This window comes from Diorhabda sublineata, chromosome 6 (assembly GCF_026230105.1).
Source record: "Diorhabda sublineata isolate icDioSubl1.1 chromosome 6, icDioSubl1.1, whole genome shotgun sequence".
NCBI classification, from domain to species: domain Eukaryota; kingdom Metazoa; phylum Arthropoda; class Insecta; order Coleoptera; family Chrysomelidae; genus Diorhabda; species Diorhabda sublineata.
Window position 1 is genome coordinate 3,892,767 of NC_079479.1, and position 22,339 is coordinate 3,915,105.

Sequence of the window (22,339 nt, forward strand, 5' to 3'; positions counted from 1 at the left end):
CTTTCATTTCCTCTTCCTCTCTTTAATGTTATTGTTACAATTTTCTGTCTAAACGTTTCGAAACTTTTTTATGGTTCATCTTCAACAATTATCTATTCTGATGGCATACTTTCGTCTCCAAAAACTTGTGAAACCTTCCAATTTTTTTCAATATTCAAATGATTTACGATATTGCATTTCTTTTGCCTGATTTCCCATGCAGTTTTCCTTATAAATAAAATGACTTATAAAACAGTTTAAATTAAAATATTCAAGGTTTTCTTCATATGATTTGATAGAAGCCGTTTCTTTCGAACTTAATATTTTAAATCCGCAGTATTACATCAACAATTTATAAATAAAATTTACTCAACGGCCAGATACATCTAACTTGCAGTAACCTGATCTCGACTTGTTAAAACTTTGCTGGACCCGTGGATGAGACGTTGCCACCAAAAATTCAAATATCGCCCGCAAGCGTTATAAAACAATCTAACCAATCACATCCTCCGATTATTACCGGCAACAAAACTCCACTATCCCTATTGGTTGAATGCCATGCGTACATATTGAAAAGAGGGAGAGCTAAATCCCACACTACGTTTAAAACACAACACTTCGAAATAAACTTTCACTCGTGGTGATCCGTTGGTTCAACGTGTAGCAGTTCAGTTCTTAGTGTCCGCGATCGTCATGGATTCGTTTGTGTGTAAAATAGTTATCGTAAGATCTGACGAAAATAGAATTTTGAAACCAAAAAATTATTTTCCGAAAACGACTAGAATTAATAATATAAAGAGGTGTCTTTTCGGTGTAGCTAAAATCGAAGACACGGACAAAATGTTGCAAGAACAATACGACATCGATAGGAAAAGATTCAGCGAAAGATTTGGTATAGATTTGAAGAGGATTGAAGAAAGTGAAAGGGATGTTAACAACGAAAATGTAAATACGAACGAAACGCAATCGAAGAATAGCAATAATTCTGCGACTGGGAGGAAAATTCTCAAGAGAAACAGAAGTGTTTTTAGGCAACAGAATAATCAAACAGTACTGACAGGTTAGTGTATTTAAACTACTCGATTTTATGTAATAGAATAGATAAAATGATTCTTCTTCTTCTTATCTGTGGGCTAAATCCGTTGAATGTCCATCCAGGCAAGTTAAAGTATTTGATTTAATTCAACTGTTCAAAGTAGCGTAGTCAGAATTTTGAGTTAACCAGAGGGGTTAACCAGAGTTATTGGGGCTCTTCCTACTATCAGTGACAATAAGAAAGGAATAATGGTTCCAAATTAATACCAAAATGTCCTTCACTATTAGTATTTATTTTCACTGAATAACAATTAAAACTACCTGTCACTTTTCATGCCACATTCTACATCACAATTTTCCTGTTGATTAACGAATTTTCACCTACGTGTACCAACTCGTATTTTTAAAACCTGCCATTAAATTTTAACTTCTGTTACAATGTGCCACCTCGTGATCGTGGTTGTTATGAAGATTAAACCACTCGTGACAGAAGATTACGCATCTCGGGATTTTAATTATGAAATGAAAAATAAAAATAAAAGATATATTAATAGGGTATTTCAGTTAAAAATATCTTACATTCTACATACATGACAAAAAGTACTTGTCCAGTTTTTAAAAGATATGTATTATGTATATAATTGTCGTAACCTAACCCAACTTAGAGGGTTTAGAAATTCTGGGTTTTAATTTCTAGATTTTCCAACTTTACAAAGTGGATTAGGTACTAAATTCCAGGCTATACTTTTAATGGATACGTCACGAGTTGTATTAAGTACTCGAACTACCTTTTCGTTTACCTGGAATATCCCCGTCCCGAGTTGGCGCATCCCTATCTCAACTGTTTAAAAATAGTCATGAGTTGTAGCGCACCCATTGCATCATCCTCACTACAATTGACAAGTTTTTTCATTTACGTTTCCTCCTCTTCAGATAATGTCAATCATTTGTTGGCAATAGGTCTAGAAAATATTTCAAAATGTCTTTGTGTTCAATAAAACATTGCACCTTAGATTTTGATATTTCGAAATATTCGAGTCAATATAAGGATTGATCATATACTAACGGAAAAATACACAATGACAGATGACATTTTGAGGTTAGTTCAAAGCTTTCGACTTTCGTTGCTGACTGTCTAGGTTAGGTTAGGTTCTGTCAAAATCTTTATACTTTAAATGAATTAAGTTATAACTTTACATAAAAACCGTTCTAACTTTTTGTTGTTTGACATTTAATAATGTGACAGTTAGTCATTGTCAACAATAACGTTTGCGTATCATACTGACTATATTATAGGTGAAGAATAGAAAAAAAAACCGGTAATTATCTAGATTAGGTTACACCGCTCCGATTTCGTTAAAATTTTAGGATGTTATAAAGAAAATTACGCTGAACAAGAATATATGTATATATAGGGCGGGGAAATCATCCCTCCACATAGTTTTTCAACTTTGAAGTTTCAGAAAAGGAAAAATAATTTATACATCTTAGTTTGGCTTCGTTTGTCTTCATTACCTAATAATGACATCATTTATCAAAAAATTTGCATCGTTGGTAAATCTATCAATATTTGTTTTTTTTTCGACCATGAAAAAGATAAAATTCTATGAATTTGTGTGTCTGTTTATTGATTAATATTCTATCAATATTCTCAGTTAAAATTAGAGGTTAGGTTAGGTTAAGTTAGACATGCGAAGCCAAACTATGATGTATAAATTATTTCTCTTTTTCTGAATTTTCAAAGTTGAAAAACTATGTGAAGGGATGATTTCCGCGCCCTACATGTATGTATCAAATTTTTCGGCATACTTTTCTCTATAACATTCTAAAATTTTAACGAAATCGGAGGGGTGTAACCTAATCTAGATAATTACCAAAAATACTGTATGTATTTGTATAATGCTAATATTTTTATGAATTAATAAGAAACATTCCTTCAAATAATTAATTAAGTTGATATAGAAAAAAATTTATTACCCTTGGAATGAGCAAATAGAATTGTATATATTTCCAACGTAATTGGCATCAAGTTTAGAGTTTCAACTAGTGTATAAACATAAACTTTTCCCATCGTAAATTTTGATAAATGAATTGTCTGTTTTGCACATAGAATATTCAATTTCAACAAAACAATAATAAAATAAACGAGAATTAGACTCACGAGATTTCATGTAGCTTATCGCTGTTGTTTATAAGACAGATCCGTAATTTAAAAATATGGATAATTGAATAGGAAAAATGTGATCTCACTTCCAATTTTAGCGTAAATTTACCTAATGTGCGAGATATGTTTTTTAAATCAGTTTTCTTTTTACTAAACCCATTAAAACAATATTTTCCTTCAAATCTGTTCAGTTAACGAAGACACATTATTGCTGAAGGAAATCGTAGGTACCAAAAATATATACAGGGGTAGATAAAACCAAATTCTTCATACTTTTGGAGTATGATGAAGAAGGAACATAAATGACCAAATTAGAATTAATCACATTAAGTAAAGTCAACTAATATTGATATATTTTGAAACAGTAAGGGGTTAATGGGGTAATTTTTTATCTCGCGAGGACAGAATAAAAGTAGCAACATACGAGGTTCGCAATTAAGTTTTGTTTGTCAAGATATTCACCATTAAGATCAATACACTTTTGCATTTCATTTCGATTGGGGTACCCCCCAAAACATGTGATTTGAACGCATCAACAGCTTCTTCAGGTGTAGAAAAATAATAAGAATAAATTCTTGGGTGCCAAACAACGCTTGTACGTTGGATGACCCATTAATTCGAAGTTTTAATCGTTCAAAAACGTTTTTGTTTGAAATGATGAGTAAGAACACTTCTGGCAATCAAATGCTGGTTTACTATTCAGAATTGACCGTCCTACACTTTAATGAAATGTCCAGTTCTTACGAAAAATCTTATGACCATTTGCTTCGGAGTCTTCTGAAGCACCACGATTGAATTTTTTCAGCATGTCACATAGCAATATAAGTTTACACAACAGCCAGAAGTATGAGCAAGATTGAATCTGGAAAGTGTTCATGCTCAACAGATCTTATAGGTGCAGGGCTTGAAGTCGCTCTACTTCATTCCTCCATCTATTTTTGTTCATGGTTGCTTCACGCCAGTTCTCTATTCCTATTCTTTCTAAATCTTCTCTACATGCTTCAAATACATTTTTATCTCCATTTAACAAAAATCGTTTCACCCAACTGTCTTCGTCCTCTCGCACTCCTTCAAACCTCCTCCTTGGTATCTTTCTCTCCCATATGTTTATTTTGTTTTCTTCTTTTTTGTTCATGATCCAATATTCACTTCCTTACAGCACCGTTTGTAGTGTAACTGTCTTGTAAATGTGTAACTTGGAGAGTTTTGAAATATCTTTTGATCCTAATAGTCCTCCGAGGGCTCCAAACGTTTTGTTTCCTCTAGCCTGTCTTTTCACTTCCTTCGTCTGTCACTGTAACTCCCAGGTATTCGAACTCCTGGACTATCAAATGTATATTCCTTGTTTTGCTCTGTCGTCATTTTCAGTCCAGTCCATATCCTTTTGCTTTCTTTTCAAGGTAATTATACACTTTCACGGTAACCTGGTTTTTTGACTCTAGAAAATCGAAAAATGGATAGATTTTAATGATATTGGTCTCAAAATGTTTCATTTTACGGCGGATTTATAAAAAAAATTAGTAGAAATAGCTGGAATGAAAATTTCTCATAGTTTTACTGTTTTCAATTGTAAAAAAACGGTTTTTCAAAATAATCCTTTACAAAAAATTATGGTAATTATACACTTTATAATTTATAATTACCCAAAAGGTAATTATACACTTTCGCGATCACATGGTTTTTTAGTTAGGTTAGGTTAGGTTAGGTTGGCTCTAGAAAATCGAAAAATGGATAGATTTTAATGATCTTGGTCTCAAAATGTTCCATTTTACGGCAGATTTATATAAAAAAAGTTTTTTTACTATTTAAGGTTTAAAACTATTAAAAACCGCAAATTCAGCCACTACCCCCTTGTTTTTCATAAATTCGTCGTAAAATGGAACATTTTGAGATCAAAATTATAAAATTTATCTATTTTTCGATTTTTAATGGTCCAAAAACTATTAACATTGAAGAATATAGTACGAAACTATTCACGAAAATTGATTGTTTTTCATCGATTTCATTTTAAGCTATAAAAACTGAAAAAATCATTCTTTTTGGATTCTTTTTTAAATTTTTTATTAATTTATGTAGAATACAAAAAAAATATAAGAACTTTATCTGATGAGATAATTTTTTGTAAAGGATTATTTTGCAAAACCGTTTTTTTTACGATTTAAAACAGTAAAACTATGAGAAATTTCCATTCCAGCTATTTCTACTAATTTTTTTTATAAATCCGCCGTAAAATGGAATATTTTGAGACGAAGATCATTAAAATCCACGCATTTTTCGATTTTCTAGAGCCAAAAAACCAGGTGAAAGTGTATAATTACCGAAAATTAACCAGTGGTTAGAATATAGAGATTGCAGAAGATTAACAAAATTTCAAGTTTCTATGTTCACTTAAATTTGGTAGAAAAATAATAAGAATTTAATTGTAGTAACAGTGGGGTTTATGTCGCCGAAAGCACCTACAGACACTAACCTTCTAAATTTTGTCGTATATCAAGGTATTTTCACATTTTCTTATAAAAATAGCGGACAAACTTTTTGCTAACTTTATTGTATTCTAATTTATGTCATAAAATCACCTAGTAACTTAAGTCAAAGCTTCCGCTTCCTTGCAATCGTTGCATTTACATTAAATTTAGAGCGTAGTTGCCAGATTCTAATATTCATCAAACGTAAGTCAGAAATTAATTTACAACAATGTATAATGTGTAACATCGGTATCAAAATTTTAGTTCTTTCGAGCTTATGGGAAATATCAATTTACAATTTGAGTCGGGATATTTGAAAATAAAAAAATTGTTATAATTTTTTATTAACTTATGTAGAATACAAAAAAAATGATAATGAGATATTTTTTTGTAAAGGATTATTTTGCAAAACCGTTTTTTTTACGATTTAAAACAGTAAAACTATGAGAAGTTTTCATTCCAGCTATTTCTACTAATTTTTTTTATAAATCCGCCGTAAAATGGAACATTTTGAGACCAAGATCATTAAAATCCATTCATTTTTCGATTTTCTAAAGTCAAAAAACCAGGTGACCGTGAAAGTGTATAATTACCCTTTTCAAAGATCTTTTTTGTTCTACTTATAATTACCACATCATCTGCGTAGGCAAGGATTTGTGTTCTGTTGTTGTAAATGGATCGGATGCCACTACATCTCAAGATAATTTCTAATACAAAGTTAAGCAACACTCTTGCTAGTGGGTCTCCTTGCCTCAAACTTTTCCAACTTTTTTCCGACTTTTTTGCATAGATTTTATCTATATTGTTTCAAAACTTGTTATTACTACTATAATGGCACTTTTAGCTGATAACTTAGTCTATAATTGATTGCGAACTTATATTATGTTTCAATGATTTATCTATAGGTACGTTGTCTGTTTTTAGAGTTTTGATTTGACGATTGTGGAAACTTTCAAGTACGTCTCTGTCGAATCCGAGCTGTCCGCCACTTGGTGTTTACCTAATGTTTTTTAGATTATATTATTGTGATTGTTAAATTCAGCAGACGGCTAGGAGACGAAAATTTGTTGGCGAATGAATAAAAATAAATTGCGATTCGTTATTATGACGTTGGTTCGTGATTGCATACTAATTTTTTTAATTGAAATAAGTCATATTTTATGTCGTCAGTGAATCAAATAAACTTGATAAAGTCATCACATTATTATTATGAAATATTATCAATATTTATTTAGAGTAAAGATTAATTACAGTTGTGGTGTTAGTTTCTTAAATAAAAATTTTCAACGTATTGTTTAAAAAATGACCTCTATAAACCTCTACTTTTGAATAATTCATACCAATGCATTCACACTAAATATTATAAAAATGTTTGCGGTAAATTTACAATTATTTTCAATACTTTCTCTTTTGATTAAATAACAGAATCTAGTATAAAAAAAACTACGGTTTTTTAATCCAATACTAAATTTTGATGAAAATCTCGCGTTGTCTTAATTTGAACTGGAGTTTCCGAGTCATTGGCCTCTGTAATATAAAATAGTGTCATTTTATTCAATAAGTATGTACACTTTATCAATTGAGGTCACTTTACTAACATTTAACTAGCCACATAGAAACAAATAGACACCTTGGACAAGTATTTATTGCAGTCAGTGGCGTCGCTCAATGAAAAAGTCAAAATCAATATGCAAATAACTATGCAGAACTGATTGGTAATTGTTTTATCGGAATTCAAAAGGTTTTTTAAGTACCGCAATATTAGAATTGCATATAACGTAACTGGTGAAAAGTAGAAAATGTTTCAAACTTCAGTAAAGTACTAATTCAACTAACAAATACCATTTTCTAGTGTATCATTTTTTGTACAAATTTTTGTTAACTTCCACTAATCTGGATTTATATTTTCCCTCTACTCATTGACTAAACTATAAACTCAAAAATATAATCATAAACAAACAAAAAAAGAAAAGAATGAGGATCCTGGAGATCCGATTATTTTCCCAAATTATAATACGAAATCTAAACAATTTTCCAAATTAAATTTCTTCCGGGACCTTCAAATATGGGAAACGAATTATTTTTTTTTCATTTTTGAGTTTAATATTTTTAAATAACATTTAATCATTTGAAGTATAAAGTGAGCGGCTTACAATACAAAGTTTTCATTTTCAACTGTACAACTTTTTTAGACATTTTCTTTTATTTTACCATTTTTTACGAAAAACAAAACGTTTTTTCAAAGAAGCATTATGAGATGTATTCTCAACCCTCTAGAAACGTATGAATATTATCCCTACAGTGAGGAGAGGTAGAATTATTTTAGAAATTTCCTCCTCTTTTATCATATTGTACGAATAAAAAAATTTGAAATGGTTTTTTAGAACAAAAACCCAATCTTCTTATTTTACGTAAATATTTATAACTTTTGCAATATTTGTATAATTCCTTAACTTTTTTTTGACTAAATCTTCGATTTCTGTTCAACAAACGTTCTAGAATAAATTATAACAATTTTTTTATTTTCAAATATCCCGACTCAAATTGTAAATTGATATTTTCCATAAGCTCGAAAGAACTAAAATTTTGATACCGATGTTACACATTATACATTGTTGTGAATTAATTTCTGACTTACGTTTGATGAATATTAGAATCTGGCAACTACGCTCTAAATTTAATGTAAATGCAACGATTGCAAGGAAGCGGAAGCTTTGACTTAAGTTACTAGGTGATTTTATGACATAAATTAGAATACAATAAAGTTAGCAAAAAGTTTGTCCGCTATTTTTATAAGAAAATGTGAAAATACCTTGATATACGACAAAATTTAGAAGGTTAGTGTCTGTAGGTGCTTTCGGAGACATAAACCACACTGTTATTACCATTAAATTCTTATTATTTTTCTACCAAATTTAAGTGAACATAGAAACTTGAAATTTTGTTAATCTTCTGCAATCTCTATATTCTAACCACTGGTTAATTTTCGGTAATTATACACTTTCACCTGGTTTTTTGGCTCTAGAAAATCGAAAAATGCATGGATTTTAATGATCTTGGTCTCAAAATGTTCCATTTTACGGCGGATTTATAAAAAAAATTAGTAGAAATAGCTGGAATGGAAATTTCTCATAGTTTTACTGCTTTAAATCGTAAAAAAAAACGGTTTTGCAAAATAATCCTTTACAAAAAATTATCTCATCAGATAAAGTTCTTATATTTTTTTTTGTATTCTACATAAATTAATAAACAATGAAAAAAAATCCAAAAAGAATGGTTTTTTCAGTTTTTATAGCTTAAAATGAAATCGATGAAAAACAATCAATTTTCGTGAATAGTTTCGTACTATATTCTTCAATGTTAATAGTTTTTGGACCATTAAAAATCGAAAAATAGATAAATTTTATAATTTTGATCTCAAAATGTTCCATTTTACGACGAATTTATGAAAAACACGGGGGTAGTGGCTGAATTTACGGTTTTTAATAGTTTTAAACCTTGAATAGTAGAAAAACTTTTTTTTTCAAAATATTAATTTTTTTATGTAAATTGCGAAAAAAAATATACGAACTTGATTCCACTACGTCAGAAACAGTCATTTTTTGCATTTAAAGTCATGAAACTGTAAAAAATATTTATTTTTTTTTATTTTCGTATTTTTTTTATAAATCCGCCGTAAAATGGAACATTTTGAGACCAAGATTATTAAAATCTATCCATTTTTCGATTTACTAGAGCCAACCTAACCTAACCTAACCTAAACTAACCAAAAAATCATGTGATCGCGAAAGTGTATAATTACCTTTTGGGTAATTATAAATTATAAAGTGTATAATTACCATAATTTTTTGTAAAGGATTATTTTGAAAAACCGTTTTTTTACAATTGAAAACAGTAAAACTATGAGAAATTTTCATTCCAGCTATTTCTACTAATTTTTTTTATAAATCCGCCGTAAAATGGAACATTTTGAGACCAAGTTCATTAAAATCCATCCATTTTTCGATTTTCTAGCCCCAAAAAACCAGGTGACCGTGAAAGTATATAATTACCTAATTTTCAATGCCCCTGTATATTTTAAAAGGATCAACAAATAAATTTTCTAACGCAAATGGTTTCAGAGACAAAAGTTGAAATATCTAGCACGCCATGATGATTTATCTTTGTTAAATAATAAGTATTGGGAGTGATACTTAGAGGCTAGGAAACATGAAAAACTCTCTGGAGGCCAGATCTGGGTTCTCGACCATTTTGAATTCGTGAATGTCTTTGAATATGTAAATATGTAAATCCCATGACTACTGAAAAAATTTTTCGGCCATTCAAACCGCCTTACCTTTTTTAGAAGCAGGTTGCCCAATTTCAATCTACTGTCTGGACTGTTTTGGACAATTTTCTACAGCTATGAATCCAATTAAAAAAAACCGATTTAATTTTCTAAAAACTCGTCAATGAAGCCTAAGAAATGTTTAATCGAATGGGCAAACCTCTTCTATCTTAATCCGAAGGGTGTCCAGTACCATTTGCTGACTTTTTCGATGACATCGCTGGTAGTTTTTGGTTCGTCGTCATTTCTTCTGATAGGACCACGTTTGATTCTAGCTGTTCAAAATTTTAAGGTCGTCAATGATGATGCAGAGCTCCGTATGTAGTATCCAAAGCTTCTGTTTCATTTGCGTAACCGTTTTTATATTTAATGACATCTCGATACTAAATTATTACCATTTAAAAAAAATTTAAGCCGAGTTTGGGGACAACCCTTGTCAGTGGCGGACTAAGCCCGTCAGAGGCTCGGGGCGGCAAAGCTGAATGAAGCCCCCAGCTTTAAAAAATGTAGTTTTACAAGCTTTTTATTCAGTTTTATTCAGTGTTTATGTTTATTTCGTTAAAATCTGGAAGTGAAATTTGAATTCGACTTGAATTATTCAGGCTAAATTTTTCTTTCTATTGAAAGTACGGCTAAATTAGCCAGTTGTTCTTGCATTTTAGATCGAAGATTATTTTTAATCAATTAAACCTCCTATAGCATGATGCAACCGAGATGCAAATGGTCAAAATGTATTGAAGTATAAGCGATATACAGAGTAACGATTCACTGAAGGATTTCTTGGGCTCTCCATTTGGCAGCAATGTCCATACTATTTTACTTTTACATGCCTTTTTATTTCTTGGAAAACTTGTTAACTTCACCATAAATTTGTATCAGATTGTCAACTGCTACAGCCAGAGCTTCATCTGAAGCTTCAAGCATAAACTTTGTTTCAGTAATTTGGAAAATATTATTGATTTGTTATATGGCCCTGTATCGTGATGACAATTTTTTTATGAATCGGTTTATGCATTCAAACATTGACCGACGTATTTCTTCTTGAATTGATAATCCAGTATCATGAGCTGAATCACCCGGAATCGTTCTTTTTATTTTCCTTCTTCCTCGTTTCTCGATGTTGATTTTTCTTTGACAAAAGTTACAGCATTGTCTACAAGCGTGGTTCGTTCGGTCACTAAATACTCATTCAAGGCGTTTACTTTGGTGATTTCTGTATCCAGAGTCATTTTTGGAGACTGCTAACTGTTTACTTCCTTCAATTCCTAATTACAATGTGACAATGGGAAGCAATTACTGAGCACCAAGAGATTTAACAACTGTTATGGACAAGACTCCTAAACTTTTTTGTTGTGTTTTTACCTGAGAGGAAACTTTTTATTGCACTACATGTAGTTGATCTTAGGTCCTGAGAGGTGCTAAGACATTATAGCTCATTTGATCGTCTTGTTTGGGATTTGAACGGGGAACGCGGAGGCATTTGGGGTCCCCTTAGATCGGAGGCTCGGGCCTGGCCGCCCCTTCCGCTCCCCTGTTAGTCCGCCACTGATCATTGTATTTTTTTTTTATAGAAAAGATTCATCATAATTTCATACACACATTTCGAAACACCCGGCTTCAATCCGTTCGTTCTAAAATTCTGTAATATCGTATTTTCTAAAAAGAACACAGGATTCCTTTGAACTGATACGCTTTTATCTTACTCAATGCCAGGTGATTCATATTTTAAGAACTACCTGCATTGGTACCGTAAAAGGCGCCAATATTTTGGCGGGAAGGTGTATTTTTATTGTTCGAGTCACAGGTGTTTGCTTTCAAGGTTGAAATCGATGCGTTCGCCTACATTACGTGTTCAAACTTGAAAGAGATTTCGAGAAATGTTTCACATAAGTTTAGAAACGTATTATGTTTTAATATGACAATTAGACATTTTGAGAGTGAACACAATAGAGGTTAAATGAAAAATTTCTATTTGTAATTCCAAAAAATCTTCACTATTTAAAAGAAAAGTAAATTTCTTTATTTTGTTATTTCTTAGACCCTTTGATATATAAATGCGTCTAAATGTTTTTGATTTTAGGTCACTTCTATTTTAAAATTAGTTTTTTTTAATAATTTTTGGAGGAAAGATAAAATTTGACGTTTCGATGTTTTATATCATGAACCTCAAAATAAGAATAAAATCGAAATAGAAAATGTTGCAGTACTTAATCAATCAAATTATTTGTAGTTTTATTAGAATTTACAAAATAGTACTAGAAATTTATTTTACTTAAATTATTCAGGACTTTTTTATCATTTATAGCTTTTTCGTTCTTATGAATGTGAACCATTCCTAAAAATTCTCTTTTTTGTGTATTAGATTCCGTTCCAAGAATTTTTGAATCTTTGTAATTGATTTTTTTTTTTTGATATTTGACGCAGTTTTATTTTTTATCGAATTGATGACCTCTTAGTCTATTTTTTAAAAACTGAGATGTCTGCCCTATGTAGACAGTACAAGGCATGATGTAGGTGATCTATTGATCAATATAAATACGGAAATTATTGTTAAAGAAAAGTCGAAACGTCAAATTTTGTCTTTCTTCCAAAAATTATTAAAAAAACTAATTTTAAAATAAAAGAGACCTAAAATCAAGAACATTCAATTCAATAAGATTTTATATCCGATATAAAATGTTATTTTCTATCGTCAAAATGTTTGTCATTACGATGACTGATCCTATAATTAAAATCTTCACGTCCATCGTCAACATTTTGCAGTTTGCAACTGCGGTTAAAGAAAAAATTCGAAAACACCAGATGTTCGCTTTATATGTGAATCTAACAGATGATCTCCGTCATAATTTGTTTCAGGTACTTTTTCTATGAAGGTACGTTCGATTCTGCACATGGTTTCATATTATGTTTCTATATACGGTGTGGAATATCCAAATGGGATGAATTCGTTATATAAATAAATGAGGGCCTGTTCGGAACAATGCTATTACTTCTTATTTTAAATACAACCCTTTGTGTATTATTTATTTTTTGATTTCTTCGGAAAAGTCTCGACATAATTCATGTACAATATCCTAAATCTATCTTCAACTGTTTCGGAAATATTTTTACAAAAATTTACATTAAATTACACTCAATATTTGTTTTCCTTTTAGCTTTTGATATTGAGAAACCGAGCGAAAACCATTCCGGCGTTCGTTACTTTAGTAAATAAAGATTTATTTATTTAAGTATACTTAGACATTAATTAAATCTCAAACCAATAGCAGTGTGTCGAACAACTCGCTTCGACAACCCGAAACTAAATAAAAATCGACTGTATGGGTCTTTCAACCAAATCCAATTGAAGTTATTCGTTGCACTTCGAAGCAAATGGCCTCCGTTTTCTTGGGAATATCGCCACCGTTTCATTAGAGCAACGTAGAACAGTCAATTCTGAATGATACACCAGCATTTGTTTGCCAGAAGTTTTAGAAAAAATAAGGGAAACCGAATTGTCGTTGTTTGGCACCCAATTCCCGTAGATCAAAAATAAATTGCGAGGTCAACGTTATTCTACAACTGAAGAAGCGGTTGATGCGTTCAAATCACATGTTTTGGAGGTACCTCAATCGACATTTTGTTCAAACGTATGCCAAAGTGTATTGATCTTAATGAGGAATATTTTGAAAAACGATAAAACCATCATCATCATCATCATCTATCAGCCATCTTCCATCCACTGCTGGATATAGGCCTCCTCTAGTTTAAACCATCTATCTCTATCTTGAGCTGTATGTATCCAATTTCCTGCAATTTTCTTTATATCGTCACTCCATCTTGTTGGCGGCCTGCCTCTACTTCTCTTATCAATTCTTGGCCATAAAACCATATCCAATTATAAATCTTCGTTTTCATTTGTCTATTTGAAAACTTTAGTAGCAACCCTCGTAATGTCGTGTCAGCTTTAATAAACTTATATTCTGATCCAGCAAACCCAAAAGTTCCTGCGAATATAATTAGGTTTGAACAGGATCCACCCAAATCGGTGGATCCTGTGGTGATCTATAGAATCTCTTGTACCCATAGAAAGTCATTAAAACATACCCAGAATTAGTCAAAATTACCATTAACTGCCTCACCAACATTTTTTTCAGTTACTAATATTCTAATAAAGAGGAAATTCTAATTTATTTAGGACGGTTATACCTCACCCTAAAACGAATTAATTCACATTTTAAATTCAAATCCGTTTCTAATTTTAATACAATGATAGCACACCTGTAAAAAGTTGATGTAGAGTAACAAGTGTCGGTTGTTGCATTTGTAAAATATATGTGAAAATAATGCATAATACTTTCGGTGGTGTTGCTCAAGCTCTCACGGTATCTATCAGACCATGACTTGTGGTGAAATCAGAGATATCTTTGTCAGTTATCTCGAGAAAATTATTAAATTACTGCTTTCGTGCTGGGAATTGTGTAAATACTGCAGTGACATCCACTTCGGAAGGATATTATAACAAATCATGAAATCCCAGACAATTAAATTATAAGCTATTCGAAAATAGGTGCATTGATGACAAACATTTCTTCTTCTTTAGAACTAGAAAGACCTCAACAGCCTGTGATATGTTTCGAATGGGTTTTGAAATAAATTAGGTTAGGATTTATACACGTGCAGATGCCATTACAAATAAACGCATCCTGAAGATACCCTGCACTGACAGAATCAACAACGACGAGGTACTAAGAAGCATTGGTCGCAAAAAAAGTTGTTGACAATTATTAAGATAAGAAAACATCTTACATAGGACACATCTTACGCAACGACTACTGAAATTTTAGCATTGTTTAATTATAAGAGCACAAAAAATCTTGTTGGAATTTGTGGAACCGTTGGTGATATTGATACTCAACGATTACACTGTCTTTTACGCGTTTCGATAACCAAGTTATCGTCTTCAGACACTGAAGATAAACTAACACTAATCATTTATCTTACAATTTATTGTTGGATACATTTCTAAACAACTATGCGTTGTTTATATTCATTCCATATTTATGTCTGCCTTCTGTGCATATTTTAAATGAGGCAGATGCTCTTTAAACCGCACATCAACAGATCTCCTAGTTTGACCAATGTACTTGTATAGTAAATACCACCCTTTATCAAATGTAGTACTTCTCCGGAATAATTAAATAATTATTTTAATGTATTGTTGGATTTACAGAACATTAAAAGAATTTAGCTTTGAATTAATATGGATGTTAATAAAAAAAGCAACTGCGCGAAAGACTCAATCGTTTAAGACATAAAAACAGCAACTAGGAGATATCCATTGAGTATTTCATCAAAGAAAAATCGTTCTAATTGAAGTATTGACAATATTTAAGATAGAAATTGGTTAACTAATCAACATTAATGTCAATAATTATTATTTCTTCCAGTCTAACGCCTTAGTAACTGTTTTTATTGTAATTTTTGTTGTTACTGATATTTTAAATCACTTTTTGTGATGTAATTTGAAAAATTGATGCTTTAAATTTCAGTTTATCTGTGCCACAATATAATTTTTTTTATTCAATATTGTATCACTCCAAAATTTGGACCTGAATCAGGAAATAACTGGGTCTATATGTATTGCTAGTTTATTTCTAAGTATGGTTGGGATTAAATGCTTTTGACTGGATCTAGAAACGTATAGAATACTTAAAATTATAAACGAACCTGCTACAACTGATCTCTTGAAGTTAATATTTGGTAAAAGTCAACTGCTCTAGCTGTAGTTGCAAAAATACAAAGATTAAGTATTGTGGAAATAGTGATGTGTGCCAGAATCTGGCAGCTCTGGATAAAATTAATTGTGTTTACAAAGGTGACACTAAGAAATCAGCGATACTGATCTACATGTATATAAAAATGAATAAAAAACGTTTTATAACATCAAGATGCTAAACATTATGTTTGATTAAGAACTACTGTTCTTTATACAGAGATAATGATCAATGAAGCAAACAAAAGTAACTTTACTTTTCATAATTTAGGCAATTTGGAATTCCTTGATTCAGGCGTCGGTCAGCTGGGTTTTTAATTGAAGGAAAAAGTTAAATTTGATTCAATATTTTAGTTGTTTAGGGTGCAAATACAAATAATAGTCGATGAGATTTCGATTCCTTGATAGTACGAGCATGAAAAGGGGGTAGGGAAACAAAGATATTCTGTTCATCCTATTATTAAAAGCGAAATTCCATACGGTACATGGTAAATTGAGGAATATTGCATTGAAAAAATTCTCAGTGGAAGATAGATCCGTTGAAGACACAATCGATCTGAATAGAGCATCGACTGGAGTGGAGCCGACTATTGAACCATTGGTTAGAGCCCAATTGAACAACTTCATTCAAAAAGGCACTTATTGGAATGAAAGTTGTACGTATGCGCATTTGATGTCAATAGCAAGTAATTCCCTATGGAGGCCCTCTGCCGTGTTAAACTCTTTTGAGGAGAAAGCCAATGGTTACCAGGTGTCTTCGAAGTTCGAGACGTCGTGTCGTAGACAAGTGCAAGGTCCACGTGGTTTTCGGGCGTGAGAAGGAAACGGTCGAAGCCTGAAAAAGATCGTGACTGAAGGTGTACCTGTATAACGTATTTTTACGTCCGTCGAACACAAATTGGCAATGTTCAGGACAAAAACTAAACGTGTTGGGATATTTTGGACTTTTTTAATTAATCACCCTATATATTATCTAAAAATTGTATCCAGTATATTTTCGAAAACTCGATGATGTTTAACCCTTTTTAAAAAAAAATTCGCCGACTCCTATGTATAACGAGAATATTTACAGAGAGAATGATAGTTATTGCGATAAATTAGATTTCTTTGTGTTGTTGATGGAATGTTAAAAGTTGTGGAAAATACAGTCATGGTTGACGAGGTCAGTCATGTTACGTCGCGTCGCGTCGTCGTCAGAGAGTATAGCGTTAACTAGATTCAAAATAAAGACCAAATCTATTTTAACGGTTATTCAAATTTATAAGCTTAAATAAACAACCGGATTTTTACGATTTCGTTTTTAAGGTGCTTATAGCGTGTAAACTAAAGAATCGGCAGACTGTATATCAAAAACCATGAATTTTACTTTATATAAATCATGATAGAGATAATGGTGTTTCTAGGCCGTTTTGGTGGTTATTTTTAAGATGCGTAACTGTTCCAGTATCCAATATATGCAATAATATGTTTTTTAGATTGCTGATTACGTATACGCATTAACTTACTTTACCACACGGTCCTACAACTGCCCGTGGGCCTTAGTTGGACCTACATAGCAATGTGTCCATTGTCGGCTTATCGTTCACTTCAACAATCACAACATTCACCCATACCACCCATGATTGGATTCGAAAGGGTAGTTAGATTTTAAGGTAAAACATTCAAGACCTTGATATATTGATTGGAGAGCTTGAAACTGTTGAGAATGGCTTGAATATCCATATTTGCAAGCAGTGAATCAAAGGGTCAGATATTAGAGTAATTTTTTTATTCATTTGTACATTCATAAAACATATGGTGGAAAATCTACGGATTTTGCTTCTTCATCTTATACGTGGAATAATTGACTGTCTTGAAAAAGGAAAAATTATCATTGGGGAGTGTTATGCGAACTTATTGCAACGTGGCCAAAATCAATGAATTCAAGTTTGAATTGTTATCTCATGCATCCTATTCACCAGATTTAGTTCGTTCCTTTGCCACAGTTTCCGTTTAAAACTCTTTATGTCTTTACGTTTTAGTTTTCACTCTCCTCTCATTAAATTTTTCCACTGTTTGTGGTCAGTATTATATCTTCCTTTCTCTCTTTTTTTCCTGTGCTACGTACTCTAGCAAAGTTTTCCCGGGTCTTCCTTTCCGTCTTTTCTTATGTTTGTATTATTCACCTTGTTGTTTTCCTCTGTTGTTTAATCTCTGCTATACCAATTCTACACTCTGTCGTAATGTTCATTACCCAGGTTCCTGTTTCATACAAGTTTTTTAATAATCCATTACGAATCGTGATCGCAATCTCACATTTTTTGTTTGGGTTGGTTTCATTAGGTTCTGTATACTCTATCCTTCATTTTTCCTGCACTTGAGACGAAAATCGTCAGTATACAGGGTGTATCTATATATACATCATTCTACATTTGCAAGTATTGAAAGAAGGCCGAAAGAAACCGGAAACTTGCTGGAAGCCAACAAACGCATAACAAGAACTATGCATCTGGAAGAGAAGATATTAAATAATATTTTTGAAATCGAGGTCGAGCACTAATATATACAATACAAATTAGCCGGTGTTCAAGCATTAGAACTAGAAATTTTCAGGTGCGTATGGAATTTTCAAATTGGTATTTACAAAAGTGTCATGAAAATCGAAATTTTCCAAAATATGTGTTGTATACTGACAAGGCTAGAGTTACTAGGGAAGAAATTTTCAACTCTAGAATTGGTTACGTTTGGGATGAAGAAAATCCGCACTTGGTTCGTGAAAGTGGATTTCAGCATAAATATTCGGTTAACATGTATGTGGGTATGATTTGGGATTGCTTAATTGGGCCTTACATTTTACCAAATAAATCAAATGGAGCACTTTCTGGAAGAAATGTTGGATGAATTGTTGTAGAATGTACTGTTAAATATTATATGTGGTTTCAACACGATGGGACATTTGTTCTGTTCATTTTGCTGCAGCGGCAAGAAATTACTTAAACAGATTTTGATTTAAAACTTTGAATACCCTATATATCAGCAACCAGGCCCCTTAAGGGCTCGTATTCCTATATCAAAATGAATCTTTTATTTTGATCTGTCTGTGGTAGAGCGTTGCCGGTCGAATATAGAAACACCCTGTATAAACCTAGGTTTATAGCGATGAAAGGAATTTGATTATTAAAAAATTCTCTACATAACTAATTATTACCTTCATTCATATTTTTTGGTATTTTGGTGGAAATGATTTTTAGATTTTCAATATATCTATGGAAAAAAGTTTTTTTTTATTATTACTATATAACCTTGTAGTTGACAGAATAATTTGAATATTTAATTTTATTAAATGAATTAATGGTCATTGTATTTAAATAGAAATGTTGCTTTGGTACAGCTTAATATGGGGGGATAAATATTTTTACCTGAGGTGAATAAACAATGCTTCAAAACCCATGACATCAACCATATGTTTTCAAACCGCTTTTATACTATATAATTAACGGCAATAGCAATAACCGAACGATTATTTATAACCAATTGCTTTTAAATATTTTTTATTAGAGAAAAATGTAAAAATGCATAATTATTTGACAGAAAAAAAAACGAAATTTCGAATCTACAGGGTATCTAAAATTTCCCAATATAAAGAAAATATTTCCTAATTTATTTTTTCGGTATTAAATTATTTATAAAGAATATAAAACTTGATCGAGTCCAGATTTTTAACTATTTTGTGTATATTCTAAAGGTTCATAGTGAAAAATATTTCATTTGAAGGACAGGAAATAATCGAAATCGATGTCGAACTGTGTTTTAGTTGCGAAAATCGATATAATTTTTGACGTTATTATCCAATTTTTGTTTTCCCGAAAATAAAAGTCAGACGGTGCAATATCTGGCCGTTCAGCCAGATTTCTGTATCAAAGATGTCTGTAGTTGTCCTAGGAGAACACATTCATCAACTATATTCGTTCCTTTTGGATTTCCTCTTGTAACTTGGTAAATTGTTGACTATTTCGTATGAATTTTCTGATGTTTTGTAATATTTAAAAAAAATAATATTTAAACTATATGTACATTTAAGGATAAACCAAAATGATTTCAAACTTGATTTTTATTCATCCTATAAAGTAAATCAATATGAAGCAACCACATTATTTTTTTACTAATCGATATTAGATACGGTCCTGACTGAAATGAAATCCAGTTGATTCTATGGAACCCAACAGGCTTATGTAAATTTAGTTCATTATAGCAAATAAATAAATAAATTCTGGGAATTGTCATATTCCTTAGAAAACTTTCTATATTTCCTTGAACCTTTTATTATTAAATCTTACAATGAATTCCAATGCAGTTTTAGGACAAAAACCTCTGCTCATTTTATTTGTGATATAATTTGTTACAAATTATTACTCATTTGCAAGAAAATGAATTTCGATAACCTTATTTTCATCTTCAGACACTGTTTATGTTTGAAGATTGTTAATAGATAATTCAGTGGAATGTATATAAGATAACTCTCTCAATACTAATTAAAATTTAATACCACTAAGCCTAAGTTGTTACAAAAACCACGTTGCCACGTCTTGTTTAAAGTCTTAAATGTTCATGAAAAATATTTATGTATATATAGTTTCTTGAACAGTTTGGTCTCTGACGTTTGTTCTCTTGGTTTATTGGTATTTTATGACATAATATTAGAAATATCGAAATAATACATCACTCAATAAGTCGTGTGACTGACACACAGATGGCGCTGCCATTGTCAAATCCATATGACGTTTATGAAGTAACAAGTTTCAAAACAAAAAAGTGAAGCTACTTTTTTTATTTTCAAAACAATGAACCCAAAACAATTTAGTGTGTTAATTTATCATTCTTATCTTGATAAAAAAAGATTATACAAGCTCAGAAATAGCTCCATCATTTGTTATTGGTTTGCTAAATTTAAATGTGGTCATCCAGACAACGATGATGATGAACGTTCTGGTCGTCCAATTGCGGTGGTTACTCAAGAAAATATTGGAAATTCCACAAATTGGTTATATTTAATCGTAAATTGAACTCTCCTGAGATAACTGAAGCCGTAAAGATACCAGAAGACAATTATGCTTGAAAATTTGACCATGAGAAGGTTTTTTCCTGGAGTTTACTCCCAGTCGATCAAAAACAACAACGTATTGATAATTCAGAGCAGAGTTTGGGCATGTTTACACGTAATTGCGTCGATGTGTGACAATTAATGAAACATGGATCCATCAATTCACTACGGATTCAAAACGATCATCATCTGAGTGGACTGAACCATGACTGAAGCGTCCAAAGGCAGGAGAGTCAGCTGGGAAGTTAATGACTACCTTCAAAAGGAAGAGACAATCAATAGCGAATACTACATAGAGTTATTGGATCAGTTGAATGCAAAAATGAAAGCAAAATTGCGTCTTATGCCGTAGCATGTTTCACCAAGACAACATACCGATTCACAAGTCGATGGTTAAATTGAACGAATTGCTTTCTCATCCGGTGTATAGTCTAGATCTGGCCACCAGTGATTACAGATCACAAAAAAATGCTCCCCGGCTAGAAATTCTGTTCAAATGAAAAAGCAATTGCTGAAACCGAAGTCTATTTTGAGATAAAAGACAAATCCGACAAGCACGGTATTGAGAAGTTAGAGAAGCGGTGGGATTGGTGGTTTTGCTCTTGAAAATGATTACATTGATGAATAAAATGGATTTTTGGGCAAAAAATTAGTTAGCGACACGAGTTATTGAGTGATGTGATAAATTTAGGTATCGTCTATTAGGATTTAGATAAAAAAAAAATTATTCATTTTTCGTACGTTCCCAAAGTTGTAAATTAAATTTTAGTTTATTCATATTCGTATGTTAATAAATTTTTAATTTGTTACAGATTTTTACCAGGCTAGGAAGACTGTGCAATCTTTAGAAAAATCTTCAAAGGCTGTCAAAGAGAATTGAGTAAATTTGTATGGAATTATTGTATATAATTTATTTAAACACTGTATATTTATAGTACGTTTTACAGCGCTTGATCCCAAAGGTGTTATTAGATTTTAACAAGATTTTTTTTGTAATGAAATGACTAATTTTTTACTATTTCGATTTGTCTTGTTAAATGTATATTTCTGTATTTAATATCTATCAAATATTTTCAAAATTTATGATTTTTTTTATTTTTTTATGCCTCTGTGGAATGAACTTCTAGGATTACATCGAAAATTGTTAGTCTAGTCTTTTTGTATACTATTGATTGTACCTATATTTTGTAAATAAGTAATATATAATTTTATTTATTATATCTATATACGTTTTTTCATTATAATCTCATTTATACTTGGAACTGAAACATATCATTGACTGACATGAAAAAAAATATTTCACAACGATAAAAATAGAATCTTATCATCTAATTTATTGATTTGATTGCATAGCGGACCTCAATTAATTTAATCCATGGAGTTTTACAAGAATACATTATGTTTTTCTCGACCAAATACCCTTCTGAAGGTAAGTAATGTGAATTATACTGCGTACATCCAAAAAAATAAGAATTGCAAAGACTAATTTTTATCAAACCCACCTTAGCTTTCTTTGACGCAGATTCGCGTGGAA

The 22,339-nt window shown here is 31.4% G+C and overlaps 1 protein-coding gene across 1 annotated transcript; it reads left to right on the plus strand.

Moving 5' to 3' along the window:
* The first annotated feature begins 611 nt into the window (after positions 1–611).
* LOC130445431 (uncharacterized) lies at positions 612–22,027 on the plus strand. The gene is made up of 2 exons (XM_056781040.1): positions 612–1,039; positions 21,618–22,027. Exons 1-2 carry the CDS (start codon positions 673–675, stop codon positions 21,683–21,685), a joined length of 435 nt encoding a protein of 144 aa, XP_056637018.1. The 5' UTR covers positions 612–672; the 3' UTR covers positions 21,686–22,027.
* The last annotated feature ends 312 nt before the right edge of the window (positions 22,028–22,339 follow it).